The sequence below is a fragment of the Amphiprion ocellaris genome, chromosome 8 (assembly GCF_022539595.1).
Source record: "Amphiprion ocellaris isolate individual 3 ecotype Okinawa chromosome 8, ASM2253959v1, whole genome shotgun sequence".
Lineage (NCBI taxonomy): Eukaryota > Metazoa > Chordata > Actinopteri > Pomacentridae > Amphiprion > Amphiprion ocellaris.
The window spans coordinates 698440-722890 of record NC_072773.1 but is presented as its reverse complement, the minus strand read 5'-3'; the positions used below and the strand labels follow the sequence as shown (position 1 = coordinate 722890).

At 43.5% G+C, this 24451-nt stretch overlaps 1 protein-coding gene across 3 annotated transcripts in view; it reads left to right on the top strand.

Moving 5' to 3' along the window:
- The window catches only part of LOC111588655 (myosin-7B-like), a 34697-nt gene extending 10269 nt beyond the window's left edge, over nucleotides 1-24428 (top strand). For 2 of the 3 annotated variants that reach the window (XM_055013131.1, XM_055013133.1), the window contains 36 exons: nucleotides 361-464; nucleotides 540-678; nucleotides 1191-1309; nucleotides 1385-1534; nucleotides 3404-3574; nucleotides 3645-3824; nucleotides 5185-5317; nucleotides 5420-5496; nucleotides 5942-6029; nucleotides 6362-6479; nucleotides 6561-6684; nucleotides 6865-7001; nucleotides 8127-8297; nucleotides 8386-8470; nucleotides 9074-9316; nucleotides 9393-9569; nucleotides 10375-10520; nucleotides 10874-10964; nucleotides 11042-11199; nucleotides 11410-11641; nucleotides 12370-12496; nucleotides 12642-12760; nucleotides 15203-15399; nucleotides 16220-16403; nucleotides 16921-17086; nucleotides 18459-18583; nucleotides 18654-18769; nucleotides 18892-19078; nucleotides 19495-19704; nucleotides 20492-20617; nucleotides 20710-20800; nucleotides 20998-21077; nucleotides 21169-21273; nucleotides 21352-21447; nucleotides 22767-22910; nucleotides 22982-24428. In XM_055013131.1, coding sequence (XP_054869106.1) covers nucleotides 361-464; nucleotides 540-678; nucleotides 1191-1309; nucleotides 1385-1534; nucleotides 3404-3574; nucleotides 3645-3824; nucleotides 5185-5317; nucleotides 5420-5496; nucleotides 5942-6029; nucleotides 6362-6479; nucleotides 6561-6684; nucleotides 6865-7001; nucleotides 8127-8297; nucleotides 8386-8470; nucleotides 9074-9316; nucleotides 9393-9569; nucleotides 10375-10520; nucleotides 10874-10964; nucleotides 11042-11199; nucleotides 11410-11641; nucleotides 12370-12496; nucleotides 12642-12760; nucleotides 15203-15399; nucleotides 16220-16403; nucleotides 16921-17086; nucleotides 18459-18583; nucleotides 18654-18769; nucleotides 18892-19078; nucleotides 19495-19704; nucleotides 20492-20617; nucleotides 20710-20800; nucleotides 20998-21077; nucleotides 21169-21273; nucleotides 21352-21447; nucleotides 22767-22910; nucleotides 22982-22993 — 4928 coding nt within the window. In that variant the 3' untranslated portion in view covers nucleotides 22994-24428. Of the gene's footprint in view, nucleotides 1-360; nucleotides 465-539; nucleotides 679-1190; nucleotides 1310-1384; nucleotides 1535-3403; nucleotides 3575-3644; nucleotides 3825-5184; nucleotides 5318-5419; nucleotides 5497-5941; nucleotides 6030-6361; nucleotides 6480-6560; nucleotides 6685-6864; nucleotides 7002-8126; nucleotides 8298-8385; nucleotides 8471-9073; nucleotides 9317-9392; nucleotides 9570-10374; nucleotides 10521-10873; nucleotides 10965-11041; nucleotides 11200-11409; nucleotides 11642-12369; nucleotides 12497-12641; nucleotides 12761-15202; nucleotides 15400-16219; nucleotides 16404-16920; nucleotides 17087-18458; nucleotides 18584-18653; nucleotides 18770-18891; nucleotides 19079-19494; nucleotides 19705-19838; nucleotides 20423-20491; nucleotides 20618-20709; nucleotides 20801-20997; nucleotides 21078-21168; nucleotides 21274-21351; nucleotides 21448-22766; nucleotides 22911-22981 lie in introns of those variants that run through there. The other variant, XM_055013132.1, reaches the window with a different exon arrangement.
- Nucleotides 24429-24451: the final 23 nt, after the last annotated feature.

Sequence of the window (24451 nt, the reverse complement as noted above, 5' to 3'; positions counted from 1 at the left end):
TTGATTATTGATTATTGATTATCTCCTCCAGACATGCTGCTGTTCAGTAGTATTGATTATTGATTATCTCCTCCAGACGTGCTGCTGGTCGGTAGTATTGATTATTGATTATTGATTATCTCCTCCAGACATGCTGCTGGTCAGTAGTATTGATTATTGATTATCTCCTCCAGACATGCTGCTGGTCGGTAGTATTGATTATTGATTATCTCCTCCAGACATGCTGCTGGTCGGTAGTATTGATTATTGATTATCTCCTCCAGACATGCTGCTGGTCAGTAGTATTGATTATTGATTATCTCCTCCAGACATGCTGCTGGTCGGTAGTATTGATTATTGATTATTGATTATCTCCTCCAGACATGCTGCTGGTCACCACCAACCCCTTCGACTACCACTTCTGCTCTCAGGGTGTCACCACGGTGGAGGGGATCAGCGACGGAGACGAGCTCAAGCTCACGGACGTAATTAAATTAAACCTTTGATCATTAGATAGAGTCTGTTAGCGTGTTGGCGTGTAACACGTGTGTTCTGTGCAGCACGCCATGGACACGCTGGGCTTCACGCCTGAGGAGAAGTACGGCTGCTACAAGATCGTTGGAGCCATAATGCACTTTGGAAACATGAAGTTCAAGAAGAAGCAGCGAGAAGAGCAGGCCGAGGCCGATGGCACTGAGAGTACGGAGGGTTTTAACGCTGTTTTAACGTTACTTTAACATTACTTTAACATTATTTTAACACCATTTTATTCTCTGTAGATAATTTCCTGTTTAAACAACATAACAGGATGGAACTTTAGAAAACTTGTTCTGGACTTGGTTTTATGAAGGTTCTGGACTTGGTTCTGGTCCTATATGTGACTAGTTCTGGACTAGTTTTGGGCTAGTTTTAGACATGTTAAAGGTTTCTAGCTCCAGTTTTTAATCCATAGTCTCACATTTGTCCAAAATACCAAGTTTAGTTCTACTTTCATGACCTGGGAGGACCTTTTTGAGCAGAACGAACAGTTTCCATTCAAGTCTTTGATCTTCAGCATCTTTAGTTCCTCCACAGAGGAGGTTTGTTGTTGTTCCAGTAAAATACTGTAGAATCCTCAGAAGGTGAAGGTCTAATGTTTGGTGTCAGGTTCTTCTTGTCCTCATCATCTATTAAACTAAGTTTCTAGACCTGAGCTGCTGCTGTGTGTCCAGGTGTGGATAAGGCAGCGTACCTGATGGGCATCAGCTCCGCCGACCTGCTCAAAGGCCTCCTGAACCCCCGAGTCAAAGTCGGAAGCGAGTTCATAGTTAAAGGACAGACTGTAGAACAGGTAATCAATCGATCGATCGATCAGTCAACACTACATCACCCTGACAGTGTTCCTCACAGATCATCCTGTTTTCAGGTGAACTACGCCGTCGCTGCTCTGGCCAAAGCTACCTATGACCGGATGTTCAAGTGGCTGGTCGGTCGCATCAACCTGTCGTTGTACACAGCGCTGCCTCGCCAGTACTTCATCGGCGTTCTCGACATCGCCGGCTTCGAGATCTTTGAGGTAAAGATGAGACGAACGCATCAACCCTGAAACCCAGCCAGAACTAAGAGAGATGCTTAATCTGTACTCAGAAAATAATATTCAACACGAGAGAAGCACCTCCCAGGAACTGCCTCGATTCTAAGATCTCCTTCAATAAACAATTAAAAACTAATGCTTTCAAACGCTGCTCAGACCCCAGAGTAGAACCTCACTGCAACTAAAGCGACTCCAGCTGTGGAAAAACATAAATGAGTTGGGCTCAGATGGAGTCCAGATGTTTGAACCTGACCAGGACTACCACAGTGAAGGCATAGTCCTGACAGTGAAGCACGGAGGTGGCGGTATGATGATATTGATGACATTTCTAGATGCAGCATGAAGGTCTGAGGATGAACCATATACTGGCTAAAAAGGATGAACTGAAAATTAGTCAAAACTCAAACTGGATGATGTAAAATCAGCCAAATTACTCAAAACGTGTCCAAAATGACTCATAACTTATCCAAAAGTAGGCAAATTTGTATCTCAGAATTACACAAAAAGAGGGTTAGAATCTCCAAAATTACTCAAAATCATCCAAAATAAGTCAAACTTTGTCCAAAATCACTCAGAAACTTGTGCTGGTGTGATGGTGGACAGGGTGGTCTGCAGCTGAGGAGCTTTTAGAGTGAAGTCTACTGGAAACTTCACGAGGAACCAGAAACTCAAAACTTCCAAAAGAAGTTAAATACGTCCAAAATGTCTCTAAATTCATCCTCAACACCCTAAAACTGTCCAGAGTGACTTGAGACCTGTCTTCTTGTCCTTCACCTTGTTTTCACCCTACTGTACGCTGACCAGGACCACCACAGTGAAGGCATCGTCCTGACAATGAAGCACGGAGGAGGCGGTATGATGATATGGGGCTGTGAGGTGAAACAGTTTAGGACTACCTGTTAGCTTTTCTGACTGTTCCAGGAATTTATTTGTGGTTAGACCAGGGGTGTCCAACATGCGGCCTGCGGGCCAAAAGCGGTCCTCCAGAGGGTCCAATCTGGCCCTAAAGTGTAAAAATTACTGAGAAGACATTAACTGCAGATTGTAAATTAGTAAAACTAGAAATTTAAAATCATTTCTAGACCATGACAAGTTGTTTTGATCATAAAGTAAAATACTAGACTGTTTGTTGTTCTGTTGTCGTTTTGTGTCTCATTTTTGCAATATTTTATTGTGTTTTTGTTGTTTTTTTGTCTTTTGTTATCTGACTTTAGTCATTTTGATCATATAGTGAGATTCACAGTGAAACTTCTGATGTCCACATTTTCAACATTTTTGGGAAATCTGAACATTTTTTGGTGGAAAAAAGAAATGTTAAAAATGTTTCTTTAAGAACATTCACAAAAAAAATCAATCAAAATCCAGCAAATTTTGTTGGATTTTGTTGATTTTTATGTGAACGTTCTTAAAGAAATATTAGAAGTTTTACTGATATAATCACTTTAGATAGTTTTAGGATTTTTTGGGGGAAAATTTTTACTCATTTTTTGAAAATATTTACAAGAATTTTCTTGCCAAATTTGTTTTTTTTTTTTAAAATAAAACTTTTAAGGAACGTTTTAAGGAATTATTGGAATTTTCTTCCTGAAGGTTTTGCAAATTTTCAGAATTTGGGGAATTTTTTTGCTGAATTTTTGGATTTTTTTCAGGCGAGGAAACAATTTTTTTTGGAGCCCGTAAATGAGGACAACTGGAGGGTTCTTTTCATGTACAACTTAACAGAATATTTTGCTGGATTTTCCAAAACTTTTTTAAAAGAAACCTCCTGGATTGTTGGATGGTTGCATAGAGTTCAGATAACTTCCTACTTCTGATGCTCAGCTACAAAAAACCGTTTGTTTCTTTCTGCAGTTCAACAACTTTGAGCAGCTGTGCATTAACTTCACCAACGAGAAGTTGCAGCAGTACTTCAACCACCACATGTTCATCCTGGAGCAGGAGGAGTACAAGACCGAGGGCATCGAGTGGACCTTCATAGACTTCGGTCTGGACCTGCAGGCCTGCATAGACCTCATCGAGAAGGTGAGGCAGATGTTACACAGATGTTTATTCCTGTAAAGGTACAGCAGATTAACCAGAGCTTCCTGTCCAGCCGATGGGCATTCTGTCCATCATGGAGGAAGAGTGCATGTTCCCGAAGGCCACGGACCTCAGCTTCAAAACCAAACTCTATGACAACCATCTGGGAAAGTCGCCCAACTTCCAGCGGGCGCGACCAGACAAGAAACGCAAATACGAGACTCACTTCGAGGTGGTTCACTACGCCGGAGTGGTGAGTTCCGGAACGCTGCTGCTCATGTTGGAGTTGCTTTAAAAACTGGAATTAGCTGAATGAGATTCTGGTTCTTGGTCAGGAGAGCTAGCTAGCAGGTCAGTAGAACTAGCTAACAGGTCAGCTGGTGTCAGGAGAGCTAGCTAACAGGTCAGTAATGCTAGCTAACAGGTCAGAAGAGCTAGCTAGCAGGTCAGTAGAGCTAGCTAACAGGTCAGTAAAGCTAGCTAACAGGTCAGAAGAGCTAGCAAACAGGTCAGAAGAGCTAGCTAACAGGTCAGGAGAGCTAGCTAACAGGTCAGCTAATGTCAGGAGAGCTAGCTAACAGGTCAGTAAAGCTAGCTAACAGGTCAGTAGAGCTAGCTAGCAGGTCAGTAGAGCTAGCTAACAGGTCAGAAGAGCTAGCTAAGAGGTCAGAAGAGCTAGCTAACAGGTCAGCTAATGTCAGGAGAGCTAGCTAACAGGTCAGTAAAGCTAGCTAACAGGTCAGTAGAGCTAGCTAGCAGGTCAGTAGAGCTAGCTAACAGGTCTGTAGAGCTGGCTAACAGGTCAGAAGAGTTAGCTAAGAGGTCAGAAGAGCTAGCTAACAGGTCAGCTGGTGTCAGGAGAGCTAGCTAACAGGGCAGAAGAGCTAGCTAGCAGGTCAGATAATGTCAGGAGAGCTAGCTAACAGGTCAGCAGAGCTAGCTAACAGGTCAGTAGAGCTAGCTAACCGGTCAGTAGAGCTAGCTAACAGGTCAACTGGTGTCATGAGAGCTAGCTAACAGGTCAGAAGAGCTAGCTAGCAGGTCAGCAGAGCTAGCTAACAGGTCAGTAGAGATAGCTAACCGGTCAGTAGAGCTAGCTAACAGGTCAGGAGAGCTAGCTAAGAGGTCAGCTGGTGTCAGGAGAGCTAGCTAACAGGTCAGGAGAGCTAGCTAACAGGTCAGTAGAGCTAGCTAGCAGGTCAGCTAATGTCAGGAGAGCTAGCTAACACGTCAGCTGGTGTCAGGAGAGCTAGCTAACAGGTCAGAAGAGCTAGCTAGCAAGTCAGATAATGTCAGGAGAACTAGCTAACAGCACAGTAAAGCTAGCTAACAGGTCAGTAGAGCTATCTAACAGGTCAGGAGAGCTAGCTAACAGTTCAGTAAAGCTATCTAACAGGTCAGGAGAGCTAGCTAACAGTTCAGTAAAGCTAGCTAACAGGTCAAGAGAGCTAGCTAACCGGTCAGTAGAGCTAGCTAACAGGTCAGCTGATGTCATGTTCCTGCTGCTGTTTCCACCATTGACCTCGATTCTGATGAAGGAGTCGACTGGGAGCCAGAAAGCAGAACTTTTCATTTCTATTGTCCTGATGACAGTTTCTCTGTTTCTGCTGCAGGTTCCGTACAACATCACCGGCTGGCTGGACAAGAACAGAGATCCTCTGAATGAGACGGTGGTGGTTCTGTTCCAGAAGTCCTCCAACAAGCTGATGGCCGGACTGTTTGAGAACTACATCAGCTCAGAGATGGGTACCTGAAGAACCAAACCAGTGTAGATTTAACAGCTTACAGAGACCGGAGCACGTTGAAATGAAAGAGCTGATCGATTGTTCCGTCTGTTTGCTATCTCAGCCAGCAATCCGAAGGCCGAAACAAAACACAGGAAGAGGAAAGGAGCTTCTTTCCAGACGGTTTCACAGCTGCACAAGGTCTGGAAACCAACAAACTCACATTTCTACCAGTTTTAATACATCCAGGTGTCAGTCTGAACACTAGACCTGGTTTCTGTTCATTTTAAAGCCATTGTGGACAATTCTTGAGTAATTCTGAACATTTCTAGAGTAGGTCTGAATAGGATTTTGTCATTTTGAACATGTTTTAGTTCCATTTAGAGAAATCTTAAATCATTCTTGACATTTGAATAATTTTTGGGTATTTTTGAACAGATTTTGGTCGATGCTGGTTGTCTTTTTGAGTCATTGTGGACTCAACTGTACAATTGTCGGCGGGTCTACTCTAGAACTTTCTTGAGTGGACGTTCTCCTCCATGGACTTCAAGGACCTGGAACTCTGGAAATATTCACAGTATGAAGGTAGAACTCTGATCATCGATCAAGTTCCTGAAGTTCTGGACTTGTTTGTTTGTGATTCCAGGAGAATCTGAACAAACTGATGGCCAACCTCCGCAGCACTCAGCCTCACTTTGTTCGATGCATCATCCCCAACGAAGGCAAGACTCCAGGTAAGAAGAAGAACCACCAATGTTCCTGTGGAGGTTCTCAGTCGTCCATTAGATTAGCTCGTGGTAATCCTGAGTAGAAGCAGCTGGACGTCCTTTTGGTTCTTAGAGATCTTTCATCCAAGACATTTCCACGGTTCTAACTGATTCCTCAAGTGAGTTTTCCAGGTCTGTTTACAGGAAGTAGGTAGTTTATCTCCACCAAACCAGTCCTAAAGAGGTTCTAGAGACCTGGTTCTTGTGGTCAGAACAAAGAGAGAACAGCCTTTGGAAGGACTGAACATCTGTGAACTCTTCTTGAAGCTGTTGCTGAGGCTCCTCCTGGTTTGTTCCAGGTGTGATGGATCCCTTCCTGGTTCTCCACCAGCTGAGGTGTAACGGAGTCCTGGAGGGGATCAGGATCTGCAGGAAGGGTTTTCCGAACCGGATCCTGTATGCAGAGTTCAAACAGCGGTGAGTCCTGAACCAGACCAGAAACATTTCCATTCAGGTTTCTGGACCTGCTGCCCTTCACTAACATGACGTCTTCCTCAGTTATCGCATCCTGAATCCGTCTGCGATCCCAGAGGACTCATTCATGGACAGCAGGAAGGCCGTGGAGAAGCTGCTTGGTTCTCTGGACATTGATCACACTCAGTACAAGTTTGGACACACCAAGGTACAGCAGCTTCTTCACACTGCTTTAGCTAATAATGATGCCCGTTGCTAGATAAACTCATCCAGGTCCTGGTGGTAAGTCTAGCTGGTTTCTACTGAAGCTCCTACGACTAAAAGGTGGTGTAGGAAGAACGTTCTCACATCACCTCTCAGGACTAAACGTCTTCATCCTTCTCCTCAGGTGTTCTTCAAGGCTGGTCTGCTGGGCCAGCTGGAGGACATGAGGGACAACCGCCTGTCCCAGATCCTCACCACGGTCCAGGCCATGTGCCGAGGGAAGCTGATGAGGATGGAGCGAGAGAAGATCATGTTGCAAAGGTCAGTACGACAAAAACACTTCATCTGATGAACCAGACAGAGAACCTTCAGAAGCTCCGAAAAATGACAGAATGTTGGAGAAACATCTTGGAGCCTGAACGGTCTGTTGTGTGAAGAAGTCATAAAGTTCTGGAACTGACCTATAAAAGTTAAAAATCAAACCAAGTTACTTCAAAGTCGTCTCTTTGTGCAACAATTAAGGATGTGAATCTTCAATAAGTTTCATAATTGACTATTGGCAGAATAACCAATCAGTAATCACTTTAGTAAATAATGCCATTAACACAACTAGACTGTTCCGTGTGAACTGTCACAGGTAGTCATGAACGTCCACATGAGTCTTCGTCATGGTGCCCATTGCTGCTAAACTCATCCAGGTCCTGGTGATCGTAGGATATGAGTATGAATTGTTTAAAATCACTTTAAAATTGTTCTGAAACTCATCTAAAATTATCCAGCAAACATCAAACTTACCAGAAATGCCACACATCAGCTCTGGTTGGAGGTCATTAACCACCACATCTTTGTCATGGTGCCAATTGCTGCTAAACTCCCACAATGCTTTCTGCCTTAACATGAGTGATGCCTCCTCTGGTCTTTACAGTACTAAACAAGACGAGGCTCCACCTGGTTGAAAATATTCTGAAAATGATCCAAAACGTGTCCAAGTTTACTTAAAATCTGCCCAAAATAACTCAAAATATGTCTAAAATGACCAAAAGCTTCTTCAAAATGATTCAAAATGAGGCCAAAATGAAACTTTGTCCAAGACTGCTCAGAACTAGTTTAAAATGACTTACAACTTGTCCATAATTGCTTGAAACTAGTCCACAATGTGTAGAAGCCTGCTAGCTAAACTTCCACAACGCTCTCTGCTTTAACATGAACTGTAGTCTGAGTGACGCCTCCTCCGGTCTCTACAGTAAGTCCATAGAGGAGAACGTCCCCTGGAAAAAGTTCTAGAGTAGACCTACCGACAACTATCCAGTTGTCGGTAGGTCTACTCTAGAACTTTCTACAGGGGACGTTCTCCTTTTCTGCTTCCAGTCTTTAACTCAAAACGACTGACTTTATTTTCATCTAAACAAAGTAAAGGAGTGAAGTTCATGTGTTTCTTGGTCTCAGGGACGCTGTGATGGTGATCCAGTTCAACCTCCGGGCGTTCTTCTCGGTGAGGACCTGGCCGTGGATGAGGCTGTTCTACAGGCTCCGCCCCCTGCTGAGGAGCGCCCAGGTGGAGAAGGAACTGGCTGCTCTGCATGAGGACTTTAACAAACTGAAAGAGGCCTTCGAGAGGTTGGTCCACCGGTCTGCTGGGATCAAACTGAAACTAGCTCCACTCAGATTTTTAAAGCCGCGTTCTGGTTTGTTTCTCCTCCGTCAGGTCGGAGGCGAAGCGTCGGGAGGCCGAGGAGCGGCAGGTGGTCCTGGTTCAGGAGAAGAATGATCTGGCTTTGCAGCTCCAAGCTGTAAGTCATGGTTTCTTCTAGTTTCATTTTGAAGTATCACATCAGAAAATGTTGATGGAAATCTGAAAAATATCATAAATACAAGTTCTTATCCTGACTGGATTTTTTTTCAAAAACTTGTTCAAGTTCTTCGTAGGAAATGGAATCAGTGTTTCTGAATAAGCAAACATTTAACTCACCACTGATCTTCTGTTTCTGGATTTAGAAACTCCAACAAACATGATGACATCAGGTGACACCAAATAATCATTAGAACTTTCCCAAATTAATTTCCAGGAGATGTCTCTCTCTTTTCTCATGGCATATAAAGCTAACATAAGATATAAAGCTAATATAGCATATAAAGCTAACATAACATATAATGCTAATATAGCATATAAAGCTAACTCCACTATATTCAGCCTTATTTGTTCGTTTTAAAGCAGCTCATGGAAATGTCTATTTTGCATTTTCTTTAATTTGTATAAAGTTTCTGCAACATTTCTAAAGTTTGTATGAAGTTCGCTTCACATTCATGAGTAAATGTTCCTGACATTTTTAACTCTTCCTGGATGAGTTCATGTCATTAGATGTTTTTACGTTTTCTCCATGCTGCTGTTCCAGGAGCAGGACAACCTGACGGATGCAGAAGATCGATGCAATCAGCTGATCCAGTCCAAGATCTCTCTGGAGTCGAAGCTGAAGGAGATGCAGGAGCGTCTGGAGGACGAGGAGGAGGTGAGCGCCACACTGACCTCCAAGAAACGGCAGCTGGAGGACGAAGTTTCCTCCCTGAAGAAAGACGTGGACAACCTGGAGATGACGCTGGCCAAAGTGGAGAAGGACCGACACGGAGTTGAAAACAAGGTTGGTTCAAACCAGCCGAACGTCGCTGAGAAGCTCCTCCATGCTGAGAATAACACGCTTCCTTTCTGCCGTCCAGGTGAAGAACCTGTCGAAGGAGATGTGTGTTCTGGACGAATCCATTGCGGCTCTGAGCAGAGAGAAAGCTGCTCTGATGGAAGCCCACCAGCAGGTGCTGAACGACCTTCAGGCCCAGGAGGACAAGGTCAACATGTTGAACAAGGCCAAGACTCGACTGGAGCAGCAGGTCGACAGCGTAAGCAAAGATCCACCTCAGAGGTCTCCAGTAACGCTGTGAAGACAAACTTGAGAACACTAGAACCAAACCCAACCTGTAGCATGTTAGCGAGGCCAGGTTCCTCCACAGGAATCAAACATTTAGATGTTTTAAAACTATTTCCACAGCAGGAACGTCTGGGTTGTCGATGAAACTTCAAACTTTTTTAAAGGTCGTTTATGGGGAAAACAAAGTTCTACTCGATGTTCATGAAGACCTGTTGGACCCACAGAACTTCTGAATTTAGGAAATGGAGATCAGGTCTTAATTCTTAAATCAAAATTCTGATTCTAACTGATCTGAGGTGAAACATCTGTGGAGATTCTCAGTCATCCAGGTCATGATCATCGTAGGAACTTCAGTAGAAATCAACTGGACTTCTCTGGTAGGTTCTTGAAGATGTTCCCCTCTCATCAAGATGAGAGGTGGAACATCTTCAAGAACCTACCAGAGAAGTTCGGTTGAACCTCTTGTCCCCTTGTAGGTCTTGAAGATGTTTCACTACTTATCTTGGATGAGAGGCGGAACATCTTCAAGACGTTCTATCAACTGGACTTCTCTGGTAGGTTCTTGAAGATGTTCAATGAGAGGTGGAACGTCTTCAAGAACCAGAGAAGTCCAATTGAACCTCTTATCCTCTTGTAGGTTATTGAAGACATTCCATCAACTGGATTTGGATGAGAGATGGAACGTCTTCAAGAACCTACCAGAAAAGTCCAGTAGATTTCTACTGAAGCTCTTACGATCCGAGGTGAAGTTCATGTGGATTCTGTCCTCCATCCAGGTGGAAACGTCCTTGGAGCAGGAGAAGAAGGTTCGAACTGATCTGGAACGAACCAAGCGGAAGCTGGAAGGAGATCTGAAGCTCTCCGTGGACTCAGTGAGGGACCTGAAGAACAAGAAGGAGGAGCTGGAGGAGCGACTGAAGAAGTAGGAACATCACCTTCTACTATCCCTCGTCAGAGATTTTAACTGACTGTGGTTCACTTTAAGGTCCTTCAGCTCTGAAGAACCAGAACATCATGAAGAACGAGAGAACTCAGAGATGTCTTCTGGCTGTAGGACTCACATAGAATGATGGAAACCAGAAGAAATATCACAATTTCAGGCTCAGATTTGTACTTTTTCTGGCAAAGTGGATGAGTAGTTGGTGGATCGTTGGACAGCTGAAGATCAGTCTGTTCTGTTGCTAGAGTTTCTGGATGTCATCTTGGAGATGTTTGAAAAAGACAAAATGCTGGTTTTGGGTTCAGATGTTCTGCTTTCCCCACCCCTTTCTAAAGGAAAGACTTTGAGTTCGGTCAGCTTCAGTCCAAGATGGAGGACGAGCAGGGTCTGGTGGCTCAGCTTCAGAAGAAGATCAAAGAGCTTCAGGTTTGTCCACAGCAGGTCTCCAGACCTTCATCTCCATCTCTGCTGTTGCTACAGTGTTGGCTGTGGTTCCTCCTCAGACTCGTATCGAGGAGCTGGAGGAGGCTCTGGAGGCCGAACGAGCCTGGAGGTCTAAAGCGGAGCGTCAGAGGAACGACATCGCCCGAGAGCTGGAGGAGCTGGGAGAGAAGCTGGAGGAGGCTGGAGGAGCTTCAGCTGCTCAGATCGCTCTGAACAGGTCCACAGATGTTTCTCCTGTTTTATAGGAATCCTGCAGAGTCAGCAGCAGACGGAGCGTTCAGGTCCATCACCTAAAGGAGAACTTCACATTAGTGTCTTCATCAGTTAGTGAAGGTTTTAGTTTAGTTTGTTGCTTCCAGCTGTTTAGGAGTGTTTCCTCTGGGTTTATTAACTATCTAACCCTAACCCTAACCTTCCTGTTGAACAGGAAGCGAGAGGCGGACTTCCTGAAGATGCGGCGGGAGCTGGAGGAGGCGGGGCTTCACCACGAGGCGACAGCCGCCACCCTGAAGAAGAAGCACTCGGACACGGTGGCGGAGCTCAGCGAGCAGATCGACGCTCTGCAGAGGACCAAGCAGAAGCTGGAGAAGGAAAAAAACGAGTTCAGGCTGGAGGCCGATGACCTGGCCACCAACGTGGAGCAGCTGACGAGAGCAAAGGTAAGAACAGGAAGGAGAACGTCACCTTAAAGGTGCAGTAACTACAGGTGTATATTGTCAGCAAATGTTCCTCAGGTGTACCGAGGTCAGTAGGAAGTCATGGCTCATATTATCTGGAGAATTTATAGCTTCTCACTGTGTTTGGACTGAAAAAATGATCAAATCAATCCAACATTTAATGATGATGAAGTTCTACTTGTCCACCTACTTTGCTCGGCACCTTCAACAGAGTCCAAACAGCGAGAAGCTCTGAACTCTCCTGTGTGACGGGTTATCTGGAGAATTTAGAGCTTACTACTTTGTTTGAGCTCCACTGATTGTGTTCACATACTTTGCTTGGCACCTTCCATGGAGCCCAAATACAGTAAGAAGCTCTAAATTCTCCTGTGTGACGGGTTATCTGGAGAATTTAGAGCTTCTCACTGTGTTGGATCCCCGTTGATCGAAAAAAAAGAACAAATCAATCCAACACTTTATGATGACGAAGTTCTATGTGTTCACCTGCTTTGCTTGGCACCTTCAACGGAGCCCAAACACAGTAAGAAGCTTTAAATTCTCCAGATAACCTCAGTTTATCTGGAGAATTTAGAGCTTCATTGTTGGAGCAATGAAGCTCTAGAGCTTCATTGCTGGAGCTCCATTGATAGAAACGAAGGACAAATCAATCCTGCTCGGTGCTCCATCAGATCAATCAAACATTTAATCCTGATGAATTGTTTGTGTTCCAGGCAGCCGTGGAGAAGATGTGCAGGGTTTATGAGGACCAGCTGAATGAAAGCAGAACCAGAGGAGATGATCTGCAGAAACAACTGACCGAAGTCTCTGCTCAGAAAGCTCGAGCGCTCACTGAGACCGGTAAACTGAACACCTCACATCTGGGTTCAGGGTTTATTTCCACATCCGCCTTCTGCACCACAGTGTTAGAACGAAAAAGAAAAGAATGAATCATAAAAGGTGGATCTGGTATCTCTAAGACTTACCTGGACGTTCCTCTTTTCAGCTGAGTTCAGTCGCCGTCTGGAGGAACGGGACGCTATGATTGGTCAGCTGCAGCGGTCCAAGGCGGGAGTTTGCCAGAACTCTGAGGACCTGAAGAGGCAGCTGGAGGAGGAGAGCAAAGTAAAGAAAACTCTGATCCGTCCTTTCAGTCCAGAACCACCTGACCACTAGCTTAACTAGCTGATGTTTCTAAATGTTCATTGCAACGTAGACCATCTATAAAGATGGATGCAGAAACAGAGACGTCACCCGTTGGTTTGAGGAGTGAAGTTCTGAAGCCTCAACTTTAGAATTTGTCCGTCGTTATTTTGTTTTGTTTTTTAAACCAAAGATAAGTCAGAATTCAAAGACGCTAAAGTTAGTGATGCAATCTGTTAATCAGAAGGTCTAATTCAAATCAATTTTATTCATATGGCACCAGTTCACAACACGTCATCTTACAGCACTTAGCGTATTTTCATCTAAGAACAGAGAACCCAACAATCCAAAGCTGTCTTTAGATTCTCCATGAGCTGCAAGTCAGACGGAAGAAACCAAAAGAACCTCCAACAGAACCAGGCTCAGGGAAGATCTGCCTCGATCTAATATTTAATAAGCCACATTTAACTGTCCTGTTTTTGGGTTCTGATGAAGTCGTACAGGAGGTCCTCGACTTACGTCAGAATTCCGTTCCTACGGATCGATGTAAGTCAGAACTCCAGTGAAAATGAAATCAAAGCTGTTCCGTGCATCACAATATCAATCAGTTCTTCATAAAAGTCCTGAATGCCAACGACTTTCATGCATGTATGAATCATTTTACTAGAAGATAACAGAACATGTTTCACTGTTTTTAGACCTGGAGCATTTTATTCTAAGTTCACTTCCATGGAGACGGCTTTCCTTTTCTTCCAGCATCAGAAGAGTCTGACTTACGCTGGGAGCCATAATGAAGGGCAAAAAGTTAGTGAATGTAGCACAATCCAAGGTGGTGTACAACCAGAGAATGGAAACAAAGCCGTCTGATAGCACCGTGTGACGACGTATTCATCCACTCCCCTCATCAACTAGTTCCACGTAACCAGTTCTGACGTAACGATGAAACACTGTAGGTCGTAAACTAAGGACCTCCTGTATTAAATTGGATAAGGTTGTTATGAACAGATAATGTTAGATTTATATATTCTGACTCAATCTCTATGGATAATGAGAAGGTTTTAATTTAAGATGAAACTCTACTTCCTGGTCTCACTTCTGGATGGGTTTAGGTCCTAAATCATCGCCTGCTTTAACATTTAGTTTCCTCTAAATGGAACCTAAACTGAACCTCCTGCTGTAAAATGAAAATATTGATCAAAGCACCAGATCAGGGTTAGAGACTCGAAGGAAGAGGGAAGCGAACAAATCTTTACAGTAGCTGTTTTTATCATGTTAACTCAGAGAGACTGAAACAAACAACAGATACTGATGTACCTCTGGTTCTACCAAACACTGGAAGGTTTATTTTGTTTATCTAGACCAGGAGAGTCAAACTCCTCTTAGTCCAGGTTCCAGATCCAGTCCAGTCTGATCTCCAGTGGACCAGACCAGTAAAACCAGTAAAACCACAGCATATTAACCTATAAATAACCACAACTCCTAATGGTTCCTAATGTTCACATTTAAGGAATTATCTTTTTACTAAATATCATCAACAACCTGACGTTTATGAAGAAAAATTAATTCAGTTTGAGCAACATTTAGCCTCAGTTTATCATTTCCACATTACAACTTCCAGATCACAGAATGTCTACAAAAGAACACAACATTTAGTCATCTGGAACTGAACCATAGAGGATTTACTGGAGGATCAGAACCACAAAAATCAGACAAAAAAAGACAAAAAAAACAACAAAAACAAGACAAAATATTACAAAAACAAGACACAACAGGACAAAATTTGATTAAAAAGTTACAAAGCGGCAAAAAATGGATAAAAACGAGACAAAAAATGCCAAAAGTGAGAAACAAAACAACTAAAAAATAGACAAAAGACACGAAATGACAAAAACAATGCACCAAACAACAAATAAAGCAAAACACAAAATGACAAAAACATGAGACAAATGACAAAAGTCAGACAAAAAACGACAAAAAAACAAAAAAAACAAGACAAAATACTACAAAAATGAGACACAAAATGACAAAAGAACAATCTAGTATTTTACTTTATGATCAAAACAAGTTGTCATGGTCTAGAAATTATTTTAAATTTATAGTTTTACTAATTTACAATCTGCAGTTAATGTCTTCTCTGGAATTTTTACACTTTAGGGCCGCATTGGACCCTCTGGAGGGCTGCTTTTGGCCCGAGGACCACATGTTTGACACCCCTTACCTATACGGTGAAGTTCAGGCTTCACTTTTCAGACCTGGAAGCTGCGTCCATCTTTTATAAACAGTCTTCTAGAGGCCACTGTGGGTTCTCCTAGGAGTGTTTAGATGCAGTCTGCCTCCTCACCACTAGGTGCCACTGTAGGCGTGTGAACTTGAACATACATGACTCTTCCTAACACGGTGTGATGAACATGTGTCCTGCTCCAGGCTCGCGTTGCGTTGGCTCACGCTGTTCAGGCGTCGCGTCACGACTGCAGTTTGCTCAGAGAGCAGCTGGAGGAGGAACAGGAGGCGAAGGCTGAACTGCAGAGGGCGCTGTCCACCGCCAACAGCCAGGTGGTCCAGTGGAGGACCAAGTACGAGACCGACGCCATGCTGAGGATAGAGGAGCTGGAGGAGGCAAAGTAAGAACAACAGCTGCTGGAGGGTCCTACAGCAACCAGACAGAGCAGGAGCTACGGTAACCTGGAACCTACAGCTAATCTGAAGCAAACTCAAAGAAACAAACTAAACTTTGTCCACCAACAAAGTCCTCAGGAACTGTTTACCTTGACCACCGATTAAATGTTAACATGTTAACTTTAGCATTTAGTTACAAAAACGTTTCACCTGCCAGGTGTAGAGCTCCACTAACGTGGAACCTAAAACAAATTTACATCAAATTCGTTTTACGTTAAGGCAAACCTGGTGTCACTCCGTCCACTGATTAGATTTTAGCATGCTAACTTTAGCTTTAGCATTTAGCTGCAAAAACATTTCATCTGCCAGGTGTACAGCTATGCTAACGTGAAACTTATAGCAAATCTGAAGCAAATTTGCTTGAAGTTCCACGTTAAGGCAAAGCTGGTATCACTTTGTCCAACAATTAGATATTAGAATTCTAACTTTAGCATTTAGCTACATAAAAGTTTCATCTGCCAGGTGTAGAGCTACGCTAATATGGAACTTCATACAAACTTGAAGCAAATTTGCTTGAAGTTCCATGTTAAGGCAAAGCTGGTATCACTTTGTCCAACAATTAGATATTAGCATGCTAACTTTAGCATCTAGCTACATAAAAGTTTCATATGCCAGGTGTAAATATTCAGTAATCTATCAGTCATATACACCAGAATGTTAGTGAAACGTACTGATGGGTTGCTGATCTCCAGAGGTTAACCTAGAACCGTTGTTAGGAACAAACTGAAGAGTTTTTCTATGATTTCTCTGTTTTGTTGTGTGCAGGAAGAAGCTGGTTGTTAAACTGCAGAACGTTGAAGAAGCCGTGGAGGCGTCTCAGGCAAAAAACTCCTCCCTGGAGAAGACCAAGCAGCGTCTGCAGACCGAGATCGATAGTCTGGTGGTGGAGCTGGAGAGGTCCAATGCTGCTGTTCTGGTTCTGGACAAGAGGCAACGCAACTTTGACAAGGTTGGTCAGGAGAACCAGCTGAGCACCGAGATAGATAAATGAGATAGATGCGACAAATGAGATAAATGAGGTAAATGTGAAAAATGAGATGAATGAGATAGACAAGATAAATGAGATAAATTTGAAAAATTAGATGAATGAGATAAATGAGAAGAATGGGATAAATGTGATAGATGGGACAAATGAGATGAAAGAGATGAATGACAAATGAGATAGATGAGATGAATGAGATAGATGAGATGAATGTGCTAGATGAGATAAATGAGACTAATGGGATGAATGAGATAGCTGAGATGAATGAGATAGATGAGATGAATGAAATAGATGAGATAAATGAGATGAATGAGATAGATAAATCGATGAGATGGATGAGATAAATGAGAGATGAGATAGATTAAATAATAGAGATGAATGAGATGAGATGAATGAGATAGATGAGATGAATGAGATAGATGAGATAGATGAACTTGTAGATGAAATGAGCTCAGATATGAGGCTGTTTCTCGGTTTGATGCAGCTGCTGAGCAACTGGAAGCTGAAGTTTGAGGAGAGTCAGACGGAGCTGGAGGCGTCGCAGAAAGAGTCTCGCAGTCTGAGCACGGAACTGTTCAAGCTGAAGAACTGCTATGAAGAAGCTCTGGACCATCTGGAGACGGTCAAACGAGAGAACAGGAACCTCCAAGGTACCGTTCTCCTCTATCAGCAGCCACGCAGGGACACCTAGGACTTCGAAGTCCAGTTTAGAGACTTTAAGAGGAGAATCTAAACCAGAGGTGTCCAACATGCGGCCCACGGGCCAAAAGCGGTCCTCCAGAGGGTCCAATCCGGCCCTCAAAGTGGAAAAATTCCAGAGAAGACATTAATTGTAGATTGTAAATTAGTAAAACTATAAGTTTAAAATAATTTCTCGACCATGACAAGTTGTTTTGATCATAAAGTAAAATGCTAGATTGTTCATTGTTCTTTTGTCATTTTGTGTCTCATCTTTGCAATATTTTGTCTCGTTTTGTTGTTTTTTTGTCTGACTTTTGTTGTTTGTCTCATGTTTTTGTCTTTTTGTTTCTCGTTTTTGACGTTTTTGGCCTCATTTGTCCAATTTTTTGTCTTTTTTGTTTTGCTACGTGTCGTTTGTCTCATTTTTTTTGTCATTTTGTTTCTTGTTTTTGTTATGTGTTTCCTTTTTGTCTTGTGTTTATTTTTGTCTATTTTTTTGTTTCTCGCGTTCATCATTTTTGGTCTCATTTTTTGTCGTTTGTCCATTTTTGTCTCTTTTTTGTTTTGTTTTGTGTCGTTTGTCTCATTTCTGTAATATTTTGTCTTGTTTTTGTTGTTTTTTTGTCTTTTTTGTCTGATTTTTGTGGTTTTGATCCTCCAGTAAATCCTCTCTGGTTCAGTTCCAGATGACTAAATGTTGTGTTCTTTCTCGACACTCTGCAATCTGGAAGTTGTCATGTGGAAATGATAAACTGAGGCTGAATGTTGGTGAAACTGAATTAATTTTTATTCATAAATGTCAGGTTGTTGATGATGTTTAGTAAAAAGATAATTCCTTAAATGTGAACATTAGGAACCATTAGGAGTTGTGGTTATTTATAGGTTATTATACTGTGGTTTTACTGGTTTTACTGGTCTGGTCCACTAGAGATCAGACTGGACTGGATGTGGAACCTGGACTAAGAGGAGTTTGACTCTCCTGGTCTAAAGAATCTCCTGATAGAGATGAACGTTTCTAAGACTGTTCACATCTTAGACGGCTTTTCACTGCAGGACCTCCTGGATCGGTCCTTCTAGTCTTTCTGTTTTCAGTGGATCCAAAACGTCAGTATTAACTCAGAGTGACAAGAACCAACAGTATTTGTTGGACGTATCTCCACTTCTAGAATGATGGAGGTTCATGTATCTGAGTTAACGTCACAGTGGAAGCCGATGAACTGAACCAGAAGGACTAAAGGTTGATTCATGGATTCGTTCCTGTAGAACTCCATCTGATGGTTCCTCACTCAGCAGATAGAGGTGTTCACGTGGAAAAGCATTCTGAATATGGTTGTTTTCCAGAGGAGATCCTGGACCTGACAGACCAGATCAGTCAGGGAGGGAAGACCATCCACGAGCTGGAGAGGATGAAGAAGATCCTCGACGTGGAGAAGAGCGACATCAAGTCTGCCCTGGAGGAAGCAGAGGTAACTACCTACCTGCTGCAGTTCACACCTGTCAGCTGTCCACCATCTCACCTGCTGATCCTCCCATCAGGGAACCTTGGAGCACGAGGAGAGCAAGACGTTGAGGTTCCAGATGGAGCTGCAGCAGATCAGGGCTGAGATCGAACGCAAGATCTCAGAGAAAGATGAAGAAATTGACAACCTCAGGTATCAAATATAGAAACTCAGAGGTTTTAGACATGGAGAGCACCAGCCAATCAGCTGCTAGATTCAGGTAAACACCTCACACTTGCAGTAATGTGAGCAGTAATTCAAGTTCCGTCCACCAGGCGGAGCCACCAGCGCTCCCTGGAGGCCATGCAGGCCAGTCTGGAGACGGAGGTTCGTAGTCGCAGCGAGGCGGTTCGTCTGAGGAAGAAGATGGAGTCGGACCTGAACGAGATGGAGGTCCAGCTGGGCCACGCCAACCGTCAGGCGGCCGAGAGCCAGAGGGTCATCAGACACCTGCAGACACAGGTAAGCTCACCTGGCCTGGTCCTACTGGTCAGAAAAGTGAGAGAGTTCCATTAAACTGATATTGTGCTGGTGAGCACTGATAGACATTTTTTTATATGCAAATGTGTTTAATGTATATATTCATGTAACATTGATTGTTGTATTTATTGTTGTTTTTGTATGTTTCAGGGACCTGGTCTGCGAATTAGCTGTTAGCTATTGACCTATGAACATTGCATCAGTTATTGTAACAATGCTTCTTGTTCTGTCCCTATTAAATAAATGTATAAATAAATAAATAAAATAAACCAACACAGAAGAAGAAAACAACAGAAAGATTATAAAACCTTATGAATGGTTCTGTCAGGTCCATGTGTAGCTTCTGGATGGTCACGGGTCTTCTGCCCCCTGCTGGTAACAAGACATTTCTGCTGCAGATTAAAGAGCAGGAGGTGGACCTGGAGGATAAAGTCCAGCTGACCAATCAGCTGCGAGAACAGATCGCCCTGCTGGAGCGAAGCTGTTCGCTGATGACAGCAGAGGAGGAGGAACTTCGCAGCGTCCTGGAACAAACCGACCGCGTCCGCAAGATGGCTGAACACGAGCTGGTGGAGGTGTCCGAGAGAGTCAACCTGCTGACCTCACAGGTACGGAAAATAACCACTGATGTAAGGGTCACAGGTCAGTATAATTACTAAATGTTAAGTATCTGCCAGTTACTGACACCATTTCACTGATAATACACACTTAGATCAGCTGCAGTTCTTGGTTGTTCCACCAGATGGAGCCTCTTCCTGTTTAATCCTGTAGAGACCAGAGGAGGCGTCACTCAGACTACAGTTCATGTTAAAGCAGAGAGCATTGTGGGAGTTTAGCAGAAACGGGCACCATGACAAAGACTAATGAGGAGGTTAATGACCTCCAACCAGATCTGACGTGAGAATGCTCTTCCTGCACCACCTTTTAGTCGTAGGAGCTTCAGGAGAAACCAGACGGACTTCGCTGAAAGAAATCCTACTACAAATCCACTGCTGAGGACATTTTGGGACTTATCCGTCGGAAATGATACAAGGAACAACTGATAAAATTGTGGGGGTGTTTCTGAGTTCCATCAATTCATCCTCATCAGAACAATCCTGCTGTCTGTGGAGATCCTTAGGCATCCACGTCATGGTGATCATAGGAACTTCAGTAGAAATCAACTGGATGAGAGGTGGAGCGTCTTCAAGAATCTTCCAGAGAAGTCCAGTTGAACCTCTTACAGCTCGTTGAAGATGCTGAATCCAGTTCAGTTGATGAAATCAGCTGGACTTCTCTGGTAGGTTCTTGAAGTCCAGTTGGTCTTCTGGACTTCTGGTAGGTTCTTGAAGATGTTCCACCTCTCGTGCTTTCCTTGTTAATTACTGATTAATCGGCTGCTTGCTGTGTTTCCAGAACGCAGGTCTGGTGAATCATAAGAGGAAGCTGGAGGCAGATGTTTCCCTGCTGACCGGGGAGGTGGATGAAGCCCTGCAGGGGAGTCGCAGCGCCGAGGAGAAGGCCAAGAAGGCCATCACCGACGTCAGTCCTGACCCTCATCCAAACCAACGGACTGAATACCTGAGGGCTGAGGGTTCAGGTGTCTTCTCACCAGTTCGTTTGTGTCTCACCAGGCAGCTGTGATGGCCGAGGAGCTGAAGAAGGAGCAGGACAGCAGCAACATGCTGGAGAGGATGAAGAAGAACATGGAGTGTACAGTGAAAGGTACAAAGCTAGAGACAGACTGGTGAGGACTGAAGGATGGAATGATCTCACCTCCATTTACAGCTTGAGTCCTCCATCCTCAGATAGCTTCACAAACATCTGAGTGGAGTTCAGGAGCTTCACGTGGAAACAAATTATAGATGTCTTCACACGGAGCTGCTTTAGCTCGATGCTAACAGTTGCATTGTTTCTGACAGAACTTCAGGTGAAGCTGGACGAGACGGAGCAGATGGCTCTGAAGGGAGGAAAGAAACAGCTTCATAAACTGGAGACAAGAGTGAGTAGAACATCTGCAGAGCTTTGGTGTGATGTCCTCTGGTGCTTCAGAGAACATCCAGAAATAAAGATGATGGTGGTGATGTGTTCAGGTGAGGGAGCTGCAGACGGAGCTGATGGTGGAGCAGAAGAAGAGTGAAGAATACCAGAAAGGAGTCCGACGCTACGAGAGGAGAGTCAAAGAGCTAACGTACCAGGTCTGATTAGCTGCTGCTGCTGCTGCTGATGTTCTGCAGGTTCTGTGGTTCCTCATTGGTTGTGTCTGTGTTCTGCAGTCGGAGGAGGACAGGAAGACTCTGCTGAGGATGCAGGAGCTCATCGAGAAGCTGCAGACCAAAGTCAAGAGCTACAAGAGACAAGCTGAGACCGCTGTGAGTCTGTAGAACATCTCACATCAGATACTCTCCACTCTGCTCACATTAAACTCCATCTAGAGGAGGTTTGATAACATTCAACCAAGTGATTTTGTGTTGTGCAAAAGTTCTCATAGGTTTGGTTCTTCAGGTTACAGCAGGAACCTCCAGGTTCTCACCACTGTCCACATTAAACTGCAGACCCTTTTAAACTAAAGTAAGTTCTGATGAACTGCAGATGCAGTCGGAGATCAGGTGGAGAAAGAAGAAAAAGTGGCAGTTAAAGAACCAGATGTTTTAGTCTAGAGGTGGTGGAGACCAAAACCAGAGCTAAAACAAAGTGAATGTTGGACTCCAGAGGAATGTTCCTGAACCTTCTGGATGATGTTAACATGTTAGCCATATGTACTTTGAAGCTAATGGGACATCACAGCTGACTTACAGAAAAGTTTAAATGTAAATTTCCCCTGGCGTGGGAAGAAATAAAGGACTTATCTCTTATCTCTTAAGATGCTGTTAATCATAGTCCCTTAATTTGAAAGGTCAGAATCCTTGATGTTTCCAACAACCACTGGATCAGGACTTTAGTTTGATACACCTGAACGTAAACACCTGACTGCTGCCTTATGGTCAGGACATGAGGTTTACCTGCAGGTGGAACCTGGTGGAGAGAAAACTTTACATCACCCCAACCTTCTCCTGTGACCTGAGAAACTTCCCACGTCATGATGCTGCCACCACCGTGCTTCAAAGTGGGGATGGTGTGTTTGTGATGATGTCAAACATATCATCTAGTCTGATGGACACAAAGCTCCATCCTGGTCTCCTCAGACCAAAGAACCTTCTTCCAGAGTCTCCACATGTCTTCTGGTGAACTCTAGTCCAGATTTAATTGGAGCTTTTCCCATCAGAGTCTTTCTCTTTGTCTCCATGAAGCTTTGACTGGTGAAGAACATACAACAGTTGTTGGATGAACAATCTGAAGCTGGAACTCCTTCAGAGGAGTCATAGGAGTCTTGGTGGCCTCCCTCTCTAGGCTCTCAGGTCTTGAGGATGTCCTGCTCTAGTCAGATTTATTCATGTTCCATCTTCCTTCCATTTCTTAATGATGGATTTAACTGGACTCCAGGAGATCTTCAGGAACTTGGAAATGTTCTTGTATTGTCCTGACTGATGCTTTTCAACAACCTTTTTTCTCAGAGTTTCATGGAGGTTCTTTAGTCTTCATGGTGCGGTTCTATCCAGGAGTACAGGAGTCTTTATCCTCCAATCATCTCGCTCTGACTACCCGGAGATAAATGGATGGATCAACTGTTGTTCCTTTGTTCGTCCACCAGGAGGAGCAGGTGAGCTGCAGCGCCGTTCGTTTCCGGAAGGTCCAACATGAGCTGGATGATGCCGAGGAGAGAGCCGACATCGCCGAGACGACCGTCAACAAACTGCGGATTCGAACCCGCGAACAAACCAGGAAGGTCACCATGGTGAGTAGACAGTTTATCGATGTTGAGCCAGTGAATCCGAACGTTTTAACGTGATGTTTGTGTCTCCACAGATCGCAGAATGAAGCTCTGCTGCATCTTCAGACGCCTCCAGTGTTTGTCGTGTTTGACTGCTGTGGTTTTAGTGGTTCTGCTGTAGAGTTCAGATCATAGATGCTTCAATCCGCATTTATCTCCGTATTTCTTGACTGTGAAGCTTGGTGAAATGGTTTGCAGAGGAAGTGTGGTAGGATGGAGAACGTAGGAGAGCTGACATGGACAGCAGCAGTCCGGTAGTTGGGTTCGTCGTCTCAGCCGTAGGAAGACGTGAACTTTAACAGAGTTTCTGGAATGTTCATCAAATTAAACTGAAGACTTTTAATAACTTTTGGGATCCTTTTTGCTCTGACTCTATTCTGCATCACATTTGATAAAACATCCTGCGCAGACTAGTAGATGATATTTACTTCAGGTGGACCTTCATGGACCTTCATGGACCTTCTTGGACCTTCGTGTTCTTGTGGATGTAGAACATTGTCCTCAGGTCCATGATGGAGGAAACTAAGTTCAGTGTTTTTAAGACTTTCAAAGACCTGCAGGAACCCTGAAAACTAAACCGTGTGCGACTAACTTTGGTAGCTATTTGTTTGACAGGAGCTAATGTAAGCTAACAAGAGCTAAGAGGAGCTAACGGAAGACAACAAGAGCTAAAAGGAGCTATTTGAAGCTAACAGGAGCTAAAAGAAGCTAACAAAATGGAACAGGAGCTAACGTAAGCTAACATGAGCTAAGAGGTCTGTGATGGAGGAACCTAAATTCAGTGTTTTTAAGACTTCTAAAAACCCACAGAAAACCTGAAAACTAAAACTAAACCACTAACGTTACCAAACAGCTATTTGCTTGAAATCCTTGAAGACGGTAGCGCTAAAGTGAAAGTAAGAAACTTAGTCCTTATTTACTACTCTTGAAGGAATCATCTCAAAGTTAAAGAACATTTGTAATTAAAATAAGACTTTATATGGTGTTAAAACTTAATCATCTACTGTTCTGCTGCTTGTTATTGCTTTAAGGTCTTTTAGGTGAGGAACAGAAGAACCGACAGAACGTTCAACATGAAGTCACTGTGACCACGTTTACTTTATATTTACTCACTTTGAATCCGATGGTTTTGTGTGTCGTGTTGAAGGTTTGGATCTCCAGGTAACGGTTGGTACTTTCAGGCTCTCATGTAAAACACAGAAGCAGCTGAGGAAGTAGATGTTCTACTCTGGAGGTGGAGGAGACCAAAGATGGAGCTAAAACAGATCAAAACAGGAAACTGCTGCTTCTTCTTAATGTGGAAACAACATGTTAGCTTTAGCTGCTATATGAGCTAACGCTACATCAGAGCTAACCAGACTGTAAACATCAGAACATGAACCTGCTTTCAGATCGTAGATTACTGATGTGTGGATTTTATTGTGTTCGACTGTTTTGACTTGAATCTTTGGTGTTTTAGGAAATAAAAACTGTTTGATTCAGTTTTCTGTTTTCTGGATTCTTTG